This window comes from Lissotriton vulgaris, unplaced genomic scaffold (assembly GCF_964263255.1).
Source record: "Lissotriton vulgaris unplaced genomic scaffold, aLisVul1.2 SCAFFOLD_535, whole genome shotgun sequence".
In the NCBI taxonomy this organism is placed as follows: Eukaryota; Metazoa; Chordata; class Amphibia; order Caudata; family Salamandridae; genus Lissotriton; species Lissotriton vulgaris.
In genome coordinates, this window is record NW_028250319.1 from 993,461 (window position 1) to 1,007,816 (window position 14,356).

At 45.4% G+C, this 14,356-nt stretch overlaps 1 protein-coding gene across 1 annotated transcript; it reads right to left on the reverse strand.

The window, feature by feature from the left end:
* Positions 1 to 496: 496 nt before the first annotated feature.
* On the reverse strand, positions 497 to 11,223 carry LOC147663292 (uncharacterized). The gene is made up of 3 exons (XM_086950553.1): positions 11,145 to 11,223; positions 6,654 to 9,493; positions 497 to 1,082 (listed from the first exon to the last, which is right to left on the reverse strand). Exons 2-3 carry the CDS (start codon positions 8,902 to 8,904, stop codon positions 1,048 to 1,050), a joined length of 2,286 nt encoding a protein of 761 aa, XP_086806679.1. The 5' UTR covers positions 8,905 to 9,493; positions 11,145 to 11,223; the 3' UTR covers positions 497 to 1,047.
* Positions 11,224 to 14,356: the final 3,133 nt, after the last annotated feature.

Here is a 14,356-nt window from a genome sequence, read left to right on the forward strand (position 1 = left end):
GGTTCAGGAAGGGATAGAGCATACTTTATTGATAATACATAACTTTTATACTTAATGCACAGAATGAGAATCAATACAGAAGGCGTAACAGCTGAGAGAAACAAGATAAGAACACACACGTGTTAGCAATACGTAATCAGAAGGCGTGAACTAGGGCGTACACAGAGGTATGTGCTAGAAACGTCACATGAAAGTGTCACAAGTGGGTGGGTACATAGCAGAATCTTGCAATGTCAGCAGAAATCTGAGGTCTGGATGCGCGCGCAGCTGCATGACGTGTGATTGACGTGAAGCTGGAGGGTGCAGGGGACTTGACATTTACACTAGAGGAAAGAGACAGAAGTCTGGCATGTCAGATCAACTCGTTCCTATATCATATCTGATATCTGATGTTTGGGAACCATATTATCTAGAAGGAAAGGTCTCTTGGGCAGAGGCTATCCTATACTGACTGTGAATGCGTGCATATGTGCCTACGTGTCTGTGTGTAAAGCGAGGGGGCCATGGGCCTACCATGGTAACGGGAGCTATGAATTACTTGCATGGAGACAGAAAGGCCGGGCCCTTTGCTCTGCAGCTGAGGGGTTGTTTATCTATCCTGCTAGACTGGAATGTGTTTTCGGGAAGCTGAGCTTGGCTATGCTGATAACGTGAAGGTAAAATACTGTCTTTGGCAGGCAAGCAGGCCGAGCCAGGCCCCGCTCGCCTCGCAGGGAGTAGGACAGAGTTCATGGGGGCATCCCACGTTGCAGTTTCAGGAGGCAGAGATGACTTTGTTAAAAGAAAAGGCTCGATGACAGAAATCGGGGCCTAGCTCACACAGAGCCAGGAATACAGAAAATGTACCATACAAAGATGGTGGCAAGGCATACTTAGGAACGGAATATCTGACCCATTCATGGTGGATCTGAAAGAGGACATGTTAACGTTGGACGCAAATGTATTTGCGTCTTCATAGCTGGCACAGGAGGGAAGTTACATGCACTTTAAGCTCGTACATGGAGACGGTGGGGTACACGTTAGGGAACATTCCTGACCATAAAATTTCTATTTCCTCATTCCCTCCTTGTTCCCTACGGACCCTTCATGATATATCAATCTTCATTAATCCATTTATCTGTGTAGTGAGCATCATCTGCTCATCCTTTCTCAAACGGGATTTAGAACGTTGACTTGAATGGGGAGTGCAGGATGTGGCGCACAAGCCGCAAATCGCTGGCCCACATTGTAAACATAGACAGCAACTGAATACTACAAGTAGTATTGTTCCAAGGAGTGACAGTATTTTCCATCCCCAAGCTGAAATAGTAGTCCAGAGCCAACCGGACCAAGTCCAGGTGCCTGGGTTCTGATGTATCTGACTAGCTATCTTATGGAGACGGGTAATAGCCTTATATACGGACGGAGCATTATCTGGAATGAAAACACAACAAGCTGACCCAAGGACCTTACAGGCTCCTCCTCGATCGGCTAGTATGACGTCAAGGACAAGACGATTTTGAAGAACGACAAGTCTCATAGCAGACTGTTCTTCGGTCAAGTTACCTAGGGCAGAAGTAGTCTCTTTCACTACTGCTTCGAGAGTTCTGGTCAAGTGACGGATAGACTTACTATTAAAGATAGCACCTAAATAGGGAAAGAAACCTTTATTGAAATCTGTGTACTGTTCCCATGCTGTCTCAGTATAGTCGACAATTGGGAGATCTCTTTTGGGTCTGTGAACTAGACGGGAATTTCTATGATAATCGGGTGGAGCTAGGAAAACAGGTGGCAGTAAGAATCCAATATAACAGGTACCATCCCAATCTAGTGGCAAACGTATGTATGCTGTCTGACCACAAATGAAATAGGAATGACGAGTAGCTTTGAACGTGGACTTGCCCTTATCACTAAATTCGATCACAGTAGTACATTTACTATGACCCAGGTGTACTGAACCATTCTTTCTGACACATAATTCACCCTTGACTGGTAATACTGACATAGTGGGCAAGTCTGGCTTGGTTTCGGATTCAACATTCAGAATCATGAGGTTAAGTGTAAAATGTCCTAATCCATATACTTCATTTTCTAGATCAGTCCCTGTCCTTTTGGGAAGTCCCTCCTTGTCAGATAACATACTTTATGCAGAACTGTGTTCAGGTTTCCCCATACCCAGTTCCCTGATAAACTACGGAATTTGAATCTAAAGAATTAATCAAACTAAACCATGCGCCACATGAACCATTGTGTGTGAACGGGTACGGGAAAAGGGGCAGAACTCCCTCATATTTCTGGTAGGGGGGGAGTCGGCCACATATCCAACAATTTGTAGCGTTGCTGGTCTGATGAGAGTGATGTAACATACTAATGAATGTATTGTTGCGCAGCGCAAGTCGGTAAGACAACTCGTGAGGCGGTAATTCGCTGAAAGAATGCTCGGCAGTGCTATTAGAAGAAGGATGTGCACGAGTAGCAATAGGAAAATAGATATGCAAAATTACACTTGTGACAATAATCGTAAGACTTAAAGAAAACATGATCCATAAGGTAACAATACAGTAACTTTTGAGAGATTTGCAATATGGTTGCTTCTTGATTTGTTTCTCTCTATCTCTCTCTCTATTGGGGTCTAGGGGATACATGTCAGAAACTATTTAACCAATTCACCTAGGGGAGGACTTAAACAATTAAACTGTCTGACTTGCTAGACCGCAACTTTGATTTATACTCCTCTTGCGGAGTTTTCTCTACCATGGGAAGTTTAGAGTCACTAGAATCTGGGCAGTCCTTTGAAGGGGTGGAAGAGTCAGTCTCTGGCAACAGTTCATTACATTTTTTAATATGACTCGAATGAATCCACCCCTTACGGCCTTCAACCTTGATTGCAGTCCTCGTGGTCAGAAGGACGAGCTTCGGCTCCTGCCAGCGGGGCTCCAGCGGACTCCTCCTATCGAAATTTCTCACTAGGACAGTATCTCCTGGACGGACATCGTGTGGCTTTACATCAGTGTTGTCGGGAAAGGCTGCAGCAACCTGTGAACGACATGATTGGAGTGCAGACATCAAGGAGGCAAGGTAATCTGTCAGAATATTACAGTCAACATCAGTTATTTTCTTAGGCATGGGCGTCCCCCACATATTTGGTGGCCTGCCAAAGACCACTTCATACGGGGATAGTCCTGATCTCGAATGTGGGACCATTCTCATATAGAATAGTGCAACTGGCAGGGCGACTATCCAGTCGACCCCTTTCTCTTTACATATTTTTGCAAGACGAGTTTTCAGTGTCTGATTGTGCCTCTCTACAAGGCCAGCTGCCTCGGGATGTCGGACGCAATGGAATTTCCACTGATATCCTAGCAAGAGTGAAACCTGCTTCATGAGCTCGGATGAGAATGGCTGTCCGTTATCTGAGTACACGATACGAGGCAAGCCGTACCGTGGGAAGAATTCTCGAACCAGCTGCTTGGCAGTGGTCGGGGCAGTGTAATCTGGGACTGGATATGCTTCTGTCCAACGGGAAAGTGCACAAACAACTACGAGGACGTACTTGAATCCTCGACAACGTTCCATCTGGATATAATCCATCTGGAGGACTTCAAAAGGGTGATCGGGAGGATGAAATCCACCTTGCTCTACAGGGACGCTTTTACCTGGATTGAACTGACAACAGATCATGCAAGTACGTACTTTCTGTTTTGCTGCTGCTCGTAAATGTTTGTTGTACCAGAGATTCTGTAAACTGTCTAACATAGCTTTTTCTCCCAAGTGCGCTGGACTATGTGCTGTATTAATTATGACTTGAACCATAGAGTCCGGGAGAAACCATGTGGCTTTCCCTTTTGTCACCCATCCCTGGTCTGTCTGGATCCCTCCGAGTTCAGTCCATTTCTTGATTTCGTCTGGAGTAGCATGTGTCTGAATATCAATTACATCTAGTGTGGGATCTCTAACTGTCATACAATGTATCGGTACTATTGTCTTTGTCACATCAGTTGTCTGGGTGTGAGTCAATGCTGTATGTTTTGCTGTTTGGTCTGCCAGGTCGTTACCCTGGGAAATAGAATCTGTAACTCTAGTGTGTGCTTTACACTTCATGATGGATATGCCTGAAGGCAGATGTATTGCTTCTAACAGTGCTTGAATGAGGGGACCGTGTTGGATCTTGGCTCCGTGAGAGGTCAAGAAACCTCGTTCTTGCCATAACATTCCGAAGTCGTGTACAACTCCGAAAGCATAACGTGAATCTGTGTATATGTTAACATTTTTGTTCTTGGCTAGTATACAGGCTCGGGTCAGGGCGATAAGCTCTGCTGCTTGAGCGGACAGTATATCAATACGGTGTGTTTCTTTGACTTCAGTTTCAGTGGTCACTGCATAAGCGGCCACTAATTCTCCTGTGCTTGTTCTCATACATGAACCGTCCACGTAAAGTGTCAGGTCTGGATTAGTCAGTGCAACATCTGTTAAGTCTCGTCGGGGCTTTGTTACTGCATTAATGATCTCTATACAATCATGCGGGGCTGAATCTGTCATAATCGAGGGTAACAATGTGGCAGGATTGAGTATGTTACAGCGTCTGATTTCTATGTGTGGCTGGAATAACGTCAGTTCATAACCTGTCAATCGTGCTATAGTCAGGTGTTAAGTCTGTGTCCTATTTAGCAGAACTTCTACAGAATGTGGAACTTGTACTGTCAATGGATGTCCTAATACTATTGAGTCGCTTTGTCTGATGGCTAGGGCTGTCGCTGCAACTGATTTTAAGCACGCAGGCAGAGCCTGGGCCACTGGATCTAATGTACTTGAAAAATAAGCGCAAGGCTTATGTGAACCTGCTTGATCTTGTGTGAGGACAGACAACGCTGTACCATCACGTTCTGTAACAAAAAGTGTAAAAGGTTTGCTGTAACATGGTGTCGCTAAAACTGGTGCTTGACATAAAGCTTTCTTTAATTCCTCAAAAGCCTGTGTATGTTCCTGAGTCCAAGGGAGGACAGTCGAAGTCGCTGCCTCCTGTGTTGTCAACTGTATCAGTGGTTTAGCTAGAAATGCATACTGAGGAATCCATTGTCTGCAGTACGAGGTGAGGCCTATAAAGGCCCGCACTTCCTTTTGTGTCTTGGGTTGTGGTAACTGTGCAATTAACTGAATGCGATCAGGTGTGAGCTGTCTCCCCCATTTGGACAGCAAGTGCCCAAGGTACACCACTTGCTGAACACAGAACTGTAGCTTCAAAGGAGACACCTTGTGTCCCTTGTCAGCCAGAAAATGTAAAACTGTCAGTGATGCTTGTTCACATTCGGGTTCACTTCGTGCGGTGATCAGCAGATCATCGACGTACTGTAGTAAGGCAGTGTTAACTGGCATTTGGATACAGTCAAGTTGTCTTTTCAGTGCTTGGCTATAGATGCTGGGGCTTTCTGTGAATCCTTGAGGTGCGCGTGAAAATTTGAAGCTTCAGCCATTTAAACAGAACCCGAAGAGATATTGGCTCTCCGGATCAATGGGTACACAAAAGAAGGCGTTCTTGAGGTCAATTACAGTAAAGAACGTCGCCTCTGAATCAATAGCAGTCAATAATGATGAGATGTCGGGAACCACAGGGTACTGTGGTACAATGCATTTATTTAGTTCTTGTAAATCAATCACCAGCCGATATACAGGCGGTGCATTGGGATCAGTACGTTTAAGAATCGGAATGATAGGGGAATTACAGATATTGGAGTCGGTTTCTACGACCACTCCTTGGGCAATGAGCTCTTCAATGATTTCCAGTAAAGCCACTACAGCATCGGGTGGTAACTTGTATTGTCTGATTCGGGGTAATACAATTCCTGGTTTGAGTGTAACACGGTATGGTGTGATGTGCATACAACCTACATCGGTTGGGCCTTGTGCCCACAGGTGTTTCGGTACATTTTTCAATCTGACATCAAATTCTCGTAGTACATAGTGACCTTTGAAGTCTCGTAAGAAAAGTCTAACTCCCTCCGGAGAACAACATATCACTGCTCCTAGAGCCTTCAGTGTCTTGATACCTAGCAAGTTTTCTGGACATGATTTCGTGAGTAACAGGTCTGTAACACGTGATAATGGACCTACTGCTAGGGGTACAGGTTTTGATACTTCATTTACAATAGGCTGTCCTGAAAAACCAAGGGAAACATTCTGTGAGCCTGAGAGGGGTGCCCCTGGAACTTCGTCGTGACTGATCGTGGTGCGACTTGCCCCTGTGTCAATTAGAAACTTTCTGTCTTTTCCCAATACTTGACTATGTACATAAGGACCCTCTTGATCTACAGGAATTTCAATAAGAGGCAAGCCCACCTCCCTCTCTAGGCTGTTTCATGTGTATCGCTGATAATCGGGATAATCAGATTGGGCATACTGGTACATCTGCTGTGAAACTTGCTGCGTCGCGGCAATAGGCTGTGGCTGTGATACCGCTACGGTCTGTACTGTCTGAGGTGGAGCATGCGTAGGCTGTATGTTCTGGGAAGTCTGTTGCTGGACCTGATCTTGTCTAGGCTGACGTGGTCTTTCTTTAGTTTTACCTGTTGCTATATTATATTTTAGGACCGAACATTCATGTACGTAGTGACCTGGCTGCTTGCAATAGTTGCATGTCCCTTTAACGGGAGCCACTGAATTACTTGTCTGTGTATGACCCTTTTTCTGACCGTCAGCTGGAACTGACTGAGCAACTAGCATTTTCATTTTCGTGTCTTTCATACGTCTCTGTTCGTGATCTTGTTCTTCTCTAATTCTGTTCTGGTGATATTGTAACATTTGTAACATCTGGGATGGCGTATTTGCTTGCCAAGTGCTTTCGACCTTATATACACGATTCTTAACCTGTGTCAGGGAATTCTCGACTAATTTTGTTACAAAAAGGTGCGGGTATGACTCGCTACTTGGTTTCAGGCCACTATTAATAATAAAACATTTCTCGAATCTTGAATAGAAATCACTAGTATCTTCATCGTGTTTCTGTTTACAGGCTGAGATTGCGTCCCAGTCTTCCTTTTTAGTTGTCAGTAGTCTTGGCAAAACCTGTACTATTAAACCTGGTAATGCTTTAGCTTTATCCCCAAGGCCCAGCCCTGGAGTGCGACCTTTTTCCTCGTCCTCTATTTCAGTCCAAATAATCTTTTTATCTCCCACCTCCCATTCTTTTTCCTTGAGTTTCTCGTAAATGCCTGTGGGCAACAGTACTTTTAACATTTTCATAATATCCGTATACGTGTAATCTCCCATGAGTAACATGTCTTTAATTTCTCGGTGGAAACCTGCCGGGTCTTTATCGTGGCAGGGTACTAGTTTCTTCATTTCTAGTAATTCCATTTTAGTTAAAGGTGTATATACAAATACACGTTCTAGCGTGTCATCATCTTTTCTGACTGGATGTACTTCTCGTAAAGGATTCTGTCTGTCGAGGTAAAACATTTTTCTTTCTGGGGGCGGAGCTGAAACATATTGTGGACCTAAGAAAGCGTTATATCTGTGCCGTTGTTCTAGAATTATTTTAATTAACTTGGTACTTAGGCCTCTCCATCTATTCAAAAGTAGTGCTTCTAATGTATCAGGTAAGGGACCTGGATCAGAATGTTGATTTCTGTATAACGTGATGAGATGCTGAATCATGTACATACCAGCTAATTTCTGCTCGTCTGGGGGAAGATTTAAAAATGTCTGAGCTACTGTATCATCACTATATGTGTTGGGATTGTCAGCCCATTGTACTGCTGACCGGGCTAGTTCTTGTTCATCCATAGAATTGAGTACATGGTACCCCATTCGTTCTTGAAGTATTTTGTCGGTAACCTGAAACAGATATTCAGGAGAGCTCGTTTTTGAGATGCCAGAGAGAAAAACTCTCTTGCTTTCTGGACGAATGCCTTTCTTAAGGTAATTTCCCTTACCTACATATGCTATCATTTCTTTGGTCGAGTCGTTATCCTCTGGTTCTTCCTCCTCTGAGGATACAATCTTGTCGCTATCTCCTTCCCTTTCGGGTTCCTTTCTTTCATGTATTTCTATTACTGCTTTCCTGATTCTTTTGTACATATTTGCTATACTGCTCTGTTTATCATGCTTTCCCTCGGCTATATTCTGGCCCCACTTGTTTAGTGCATCCATATCGTCCTTGTCTACACCAGGCCTGTCTTGTTCTCTTATTAGACAATTTATGAAGAAGCGTAATATACAACCTTGAGTGTCAGTTTTCTGGTGAGCCATGGCCTCTTTAATACTTTCAGGACCTTCCCCTGTCTGGATAAAGTGATATATTCTGTCTAGATGATCAGTCATTCCTGGTAATAACATTAAATAATCTGTAACTCGTCGTAGGCGTAGTGATGCTAGCTCCATTCTATCGGTTTTACCGGGTACTGGATCATATCTGCAATCTGTAAGGGGTTCTTTAAGGAAGTTGTAATTCTGTATTTGGGGTGTACGTTGCTTTGCTATGTCCCTAAGGGTCAATCTGTGTGTTTGTGGCGGGGTCTGGTAACCTCCTGTCGCACCTCCTGAGGCGGAGGCTTGAGCATGGCTTGTCTGTGGAGTCTGTATGTGTAACTGAACTTGTCTTTTACCAGGATCAGACCCGAAAGGATTTAGTGGGTTAATAGTAGGAGCGGGAAGTGGTGGGGGGATAGGTGGTACATGATGTTGAACGGGTGTAGCTTGTTGCGGTACTGGCTGGGCATTGTCTTGGAGTAGGTTGCCATCTCCGTCACCGTCAGTAGGCGGTACGTGGGCACGTGGATTTGTATAAGCGGGAGCTACATCGTCTAGATACGAAGAAAGGAATATGTCTTTTGTGGTCTTGTGTCTTACTTTAGTCGGAACCAATGGCGGCGGCAGATCTTTCGGTTTTTCTGGAGTGGCTTTAGGCGAACCCTCGGCCATTAGATACATGCCATTTGCAAGAGTGTTTCGTATACGGTCTACTTGTTCTGCTTGTACTCGGATACCTTCAGCAACTAGTTCGTTTTCTCGGATCTCATCTGACTCTTCTCTATGTTTTTCTGCTTTTCGGAATGCTTTTTCTGCACGTTTATGCGATTCTTTACGCCACAATTCTATGGCGTCTTTCTGATATTATCTGGCTTTCTTTTTCCATAGTGCTTCCTCTACTCTCATGATGCACTCGGCATCCCATGTCCCTGTAACAGGCCACCTATGCTTCTCTTCTAGGTGCTTGGTATAATCGGCCCATAAATCTAGATACAGTATGGCATCTAAGCCATGTTTATGGTACATAAAATTTCCGGGAGTGTCCCTAGGTGGGACAGGAATCGCTTCCTCTAGTATCCCTTTCCTAGTTCCTAATTGTCTTAATTTATTCAATAATGGCATCCTGTTGCTTGGTACTTGATACTCGATACTTGTTACTTATTCTAACTTGAACACAGTTAATATACAAAAACACAATAATGTACATCAAAACAGTCACTCATACCACGACATTAATCACATGAAACATTTTGAACACATATGGACTATCCTTGAACTCCAGAAAACGAGAACAAAAATCGAAACCCTTGAATATTTGATATACTGCTAAACAGTACAGATACACTGTCTAAAACAGTGCAGACCGTGTTTGTGTACCCAAACCCGTCTTTACCGGATACATAATAATGCACCCGTCTAGATGCGTCCCCAGCAACGGTACTCACCGGGAAGCACGGAACGGAAGGCCTCGGACAACTCGACTGGACTGGACCGGACTGGACTCGGCTCGATACGTGAATACTTCGGAACTGGTGGGCCTCTTGACACCTCGGACCTTGTTTCTTTCGGCTAGGCTCTGGTCGGGATCCTCCGCACTCCTCACCGCCTCGTCTGGGTGCTGATCGCAGTCTCCGTCACCTCCGTAGGCCTGAGGGAGATACAGGAAATCCTGCGGGTACGCGTAATTGTCCGTCTTGACTGTGGCAGGGGGCAAAGGCTGCAACGCACCTACCGGCGCGTGGGGTGGGGGAGGGGTCCCTATTCGGGCGCCAAATTAATGTGGTAAATATTTAATTACCGTCCTAATTTCTATGCAGGTAAGTACTATAAAATAACTCAGTCGGAAAGAAAGAGACAGAGTCCGTGGTGTTTGAGTTCTAAGGGGTTTTATTCCTTAAAAAGGAATGGTTCAGAACCGGATATCATGTTCCTGACACCGCTGGGGTTCAGGAAGGGATAGAGCATACTTTATTGATAATACATAACTTTTATACTTAATGCACAGAATGAGAATCAATACAGAAGGCGTAACAGCTGAGAGAAACAAGATAAGAACACACACGTGTTAGCAATACGTAATCAGAAGGCGTGAACTAGGGCGTACACAGAGGTATGTGCTAGAAACGTCACATGAAAGTGTCACAAGTGGGTGGGTACATAGCAGAATCTTGCAATGTCAGCAGAAATCTGAGGTCTGGATGCGCGCGCAGCTGCATGACGTGTGATTGACGTGAAGCTGGAGGGTGCAGGGGACTTGACATTTACACTAGAGGAAAGAGACAGAAGTCTGGCATGTCAGATCAACTCGTTCCTATATCATATCTGATATCTGATGTTTGGGAACCATATTATCTAAAAGGAAAGGTCTCCTGGGCAGAGGCTATCCTATACTGACTGTGAATGCGTGCATATGTGCCTACGTGTCTGTGTGTAAAGCGAGGGGGCCAGGGGCCTACCATGGTAACGGGAGCTATGAATTACTTGCATGGAGACAGAAAGGCCGGGCCCTTTGCTCTGCAGCTGAGGGGTTGTTTATCTATCCTGCTAGACTGGAATGTGTTTTCGGGAAGCTGAGCTTGGCTATGCTGATAACATGAAGGTAAAATACTGTCTTTGGCAGGCAAGCAGGCCGAGCCAGGCCCGCTCGCCTCGCAGGGAGTAGGACAGAGTTCATGGGGGCATCCAACGTTGCAGTTTCAGGAGGCAGAGATGACTTTGTTAAAAGAAAAGGCTCGATGACAGAAATCAGGGCCTAGCTCACACAGAGCCAGGAATACAGAAAATGTACTATACAAAGACGGTGGCAAGGCATACTTAGGAACGGAATATCTGACCCATTCATGGTGGATCTGAAAGACGACATGTTAACGTTGGACGCAAATGTATTTGCGTCTTCATAGCTGGCACAGGAGGGAAGTTACATGCACTTTAAGCTCGTACATGGAGACGGTGGGGTACACGTTAGGGAACATTCCTGACCATAACATTTCTATTTCCTCAGGAGGAGGGCCTCGAACATCAACACTCGAGAGTGCAGGGGCTCGGGGGAAGGCCTCACTTAATAGTGGAGCTGTGAGGGAGGGAGAGCAATTTCAGTGACAATGATCTTGATCCAGGGTCATTGTCGGTTTGCAGTGTGCTACACATCATTGTGCATGAGTACCATTGTGCCCATGTCCCCCACTCCCTGGTCATTACTCACCCTGTTGATGTTGTGTCAGGTCCTTCTGAGCTGTGTCCGGACTCCCAACTCCTTGCACCGTCTCCACACTGTTGACTGTGGCCTCCGTTTCCACCAGCTTCCTCCAGTTTCCTCCAGGACTCCCACCTTCTGTCGCTGCTGCTGCCTTCCTGTTGGCAGCGCCTAAGTGCTTGGTTTTGATTTTCACATCATGCCAGCGCCTCTTAGCCTCCTCCTTTGGCCTCCTCGTCACTCCGTCTGATTGTGGGTCAGTTGCTGGTTGTGTTCTGTCACCTCCGTGACACTGATCTTGTTATGCTGAGGACTGCTCCCCGTCTTCTACTCCCTTTTCTCCTTGGCCTTCCTGACCCCGTTGTTCCATGCTTGTGGTCTGTGGGGCTTGTGAGGTTTGCATCTACCTTTGCGCTCGGTCAGGGAACATCCGTGTTGCTACGCACTTTTCTGGTGTGTTGTTTTTGTAGCAGTAATAGTGCATTTTCCCACTAGACGTGTGGGTTTTGCAGGCCTGTTGCTGGTTTTCGGTGATTTTTGTACTGTGATTGGCCTCATCGTAGGATTTTTTGCGTTCAGGTTTCGCATTTTTGCAGCCTGGCGTTAGTTTTAATGCGGACATTTGTTGCGTTATCGGGTGACTATCACATGGTACCGCCGTGTTGAGAAGGCTTCATTAACACAGCATAATTTTCCTGTGATAGGCTGGGATATGCAAAGTTGCGTTAAGCTAAATTTGTGAAGGTTATCACACGTTCTTGAGAATATGCCCCTCAGTTTCTTAAAATGGAGTCTGTGACCAAATCAATACAAAAATGGATTGAGGCACAATTATACCGCATCCACACCACTGTGAAACCAATGTAACATGCTTCTAATGATGCATAGAACCAGAAGTTCAACCCCTTTCAACTTCCAGTGGAGGAAACTCCATACATAGACAAATGTAATTATTCAGCACCCTTATTTTTAGTTTTCTTGATAGTTCAGCGCAGTAAAAAAGTTGAGCCATTACATTTTGTCTCCAGTTCAGTTAGCCAGATCAACTTTAATATCATATTTTTCTTTCTTGACTATTTCCTTGAGGAAAGAGTCTGCTAAAATAGTATATAGGAAGATGGTCTCTTGCCCCACTGGTCATGATACTGCCCCTCATGGCTCCGCCTCTTTGTGACACACACTCATTTAATGGGATCCCAGAATAAACCTTTTCCACTTCTAGAACTGCATAAGGGTCTGCTGTGAGGACAGAGAAAGAGCCACCATGCAGGCTACTTTTAACCCTATAAAGATCACAGGGATGCCGGTCTCTGTTACTGGAAGGAGTTGACTTAAGGTGCCCACATATTCCAAGCCCTGGCCCATCGTTGAACCCCGCTGTCCTTACGAATGGTAGTAGTTGAGATGGATTCTCACAAGAAAGCTTGACTGTTGGGAAAGGTGAGTGAAAAAATACAGAAAGGCAAAATATATAGCTAGTTAGAAAGTTCTGGGGATTGATAGAGAAGGATATCTATGTGCAGTTGATAAGTCACAGATCAACATGCAGGGTCCACTCAGCTTTTAATCCACCTGAGATAGAGAAACTGAGGCAACATTAACTGGGTCTCACTAATACCTTTAATTTACAATCATCAAAAATAGCCCTTACTTTCCAAAGCACGGTAAGCATAGGGGAATCTGCTAAATGGAAACTACAAAAGATTTAACTTTCACAATACTGTCAAAGTAATTTTTTTTTGTATGTATGTATGTATAGGCGTTCTTGTATAGCGCTATCACTGTCACCCGACGGGCATCCTGGCGCTTAGACTATGATGACGCAGAACATGATTTTACCAGCTACCACTCTATTTACATTGCTCTGGGGAATAGGTGAGTCTTTAACGCTTTTTTAAAGATGGCAAAATCTTCCAGGCCCCTTAGACCTAACGGTAGAGAATTCCACAGCCGCGCTGCGGTGATCCTGAAGGACCGTCCGCCCATCCGGGACCTCAAGAACTTGGGTACTACCACCAAGTGAGCTGAAGCTGACCGAAGTGGTCTTGATGAGAGGTACCAAGAAAAGAGATCCTGCAAAGGGGCCGGGCCTTGCCTGCGTAAAGCTCTAAAAACCAGACATAGAGCCTTAAAGTTCACCCGTTGAGAAATTGGGAGCCAATGGAGGTCCCTGAGTGCCTTGGCAGAAGAATCCGAGAGCCGTCGCGACAGTGCCAGTTTGGCAGCGAAATTCTGTATTCGTTGGAGTTTTCCTAATACAGTAGTTGGGGCCCCCAGCAGCAATGCGTTGCAATAGTCGAGGCGACTTAATATTATGCTCCGCACTACCTCTGGTCTTGCCTGTGTTGGGAGCAAGGGTAGGATCTTTCTCATGGAACCAAGTAGAGCCGTACACGTAGCCACCGTTTTATTTACTGTTGTGTCCAGCTGTAGGTCGGAGCTGAACATTACCCCCAGATTCCGAACCGAGTCAGCAGGCAAACTAGTGCCTTGGAAATCAGGAGGCCAGAAACCCTGTGGTAGGGGTCTGGGGATCCGGTCCATGGAGCAATGTAATACCTCGGTTTTTGAGCTGTTAAATTGGAGGGAGTTATTCCCCAGCCATTCTGCCGTAGTACACATGCATCGATGGAAAACCTCCTGTGACACCCCTCCCTTACCTTCAAACGAGAAGATAAGTTGGGTGTCATCGGCATAGTTGGTGACTGTTATGCCAAACGACTTGATCAGCGTGATCAAGGGACGGAGGTACAGATTGAAGAGGATAGGGCTGATGGCTGAGCCCTGGGGTACTCCTTGCCCAACCCTCTTGATGTTCGATTGAAAGGGTGGCAGTGCAACTACCTGGTGCCTTTGATCGAGATATGACACCAGCCATTCAAGGGCCAAGCCCGACACTCCCGCCTCTGTCAATCTCCTGATCAGAAATTGCATGGTTGA

What these genes read in the sequence shown, in the direction of transcription:
- LOC147663292 (XM_086950553.1), bottom strand. Translation starts at nt 8,904, where the DNA reads ATGTATCTAATGGCCGAGGGTTCGCCTAAAGCCACTCCAGAAAAACCG. An exon ending in AGCTGACGGTCAGAAAAAGG is followed by an intron (nt 1,083 to 6,653) that starts GTCATACACAGA and finishes TATATCATGAAG; the next exon opens with GGTCCGTAGGGAACAAGGAG.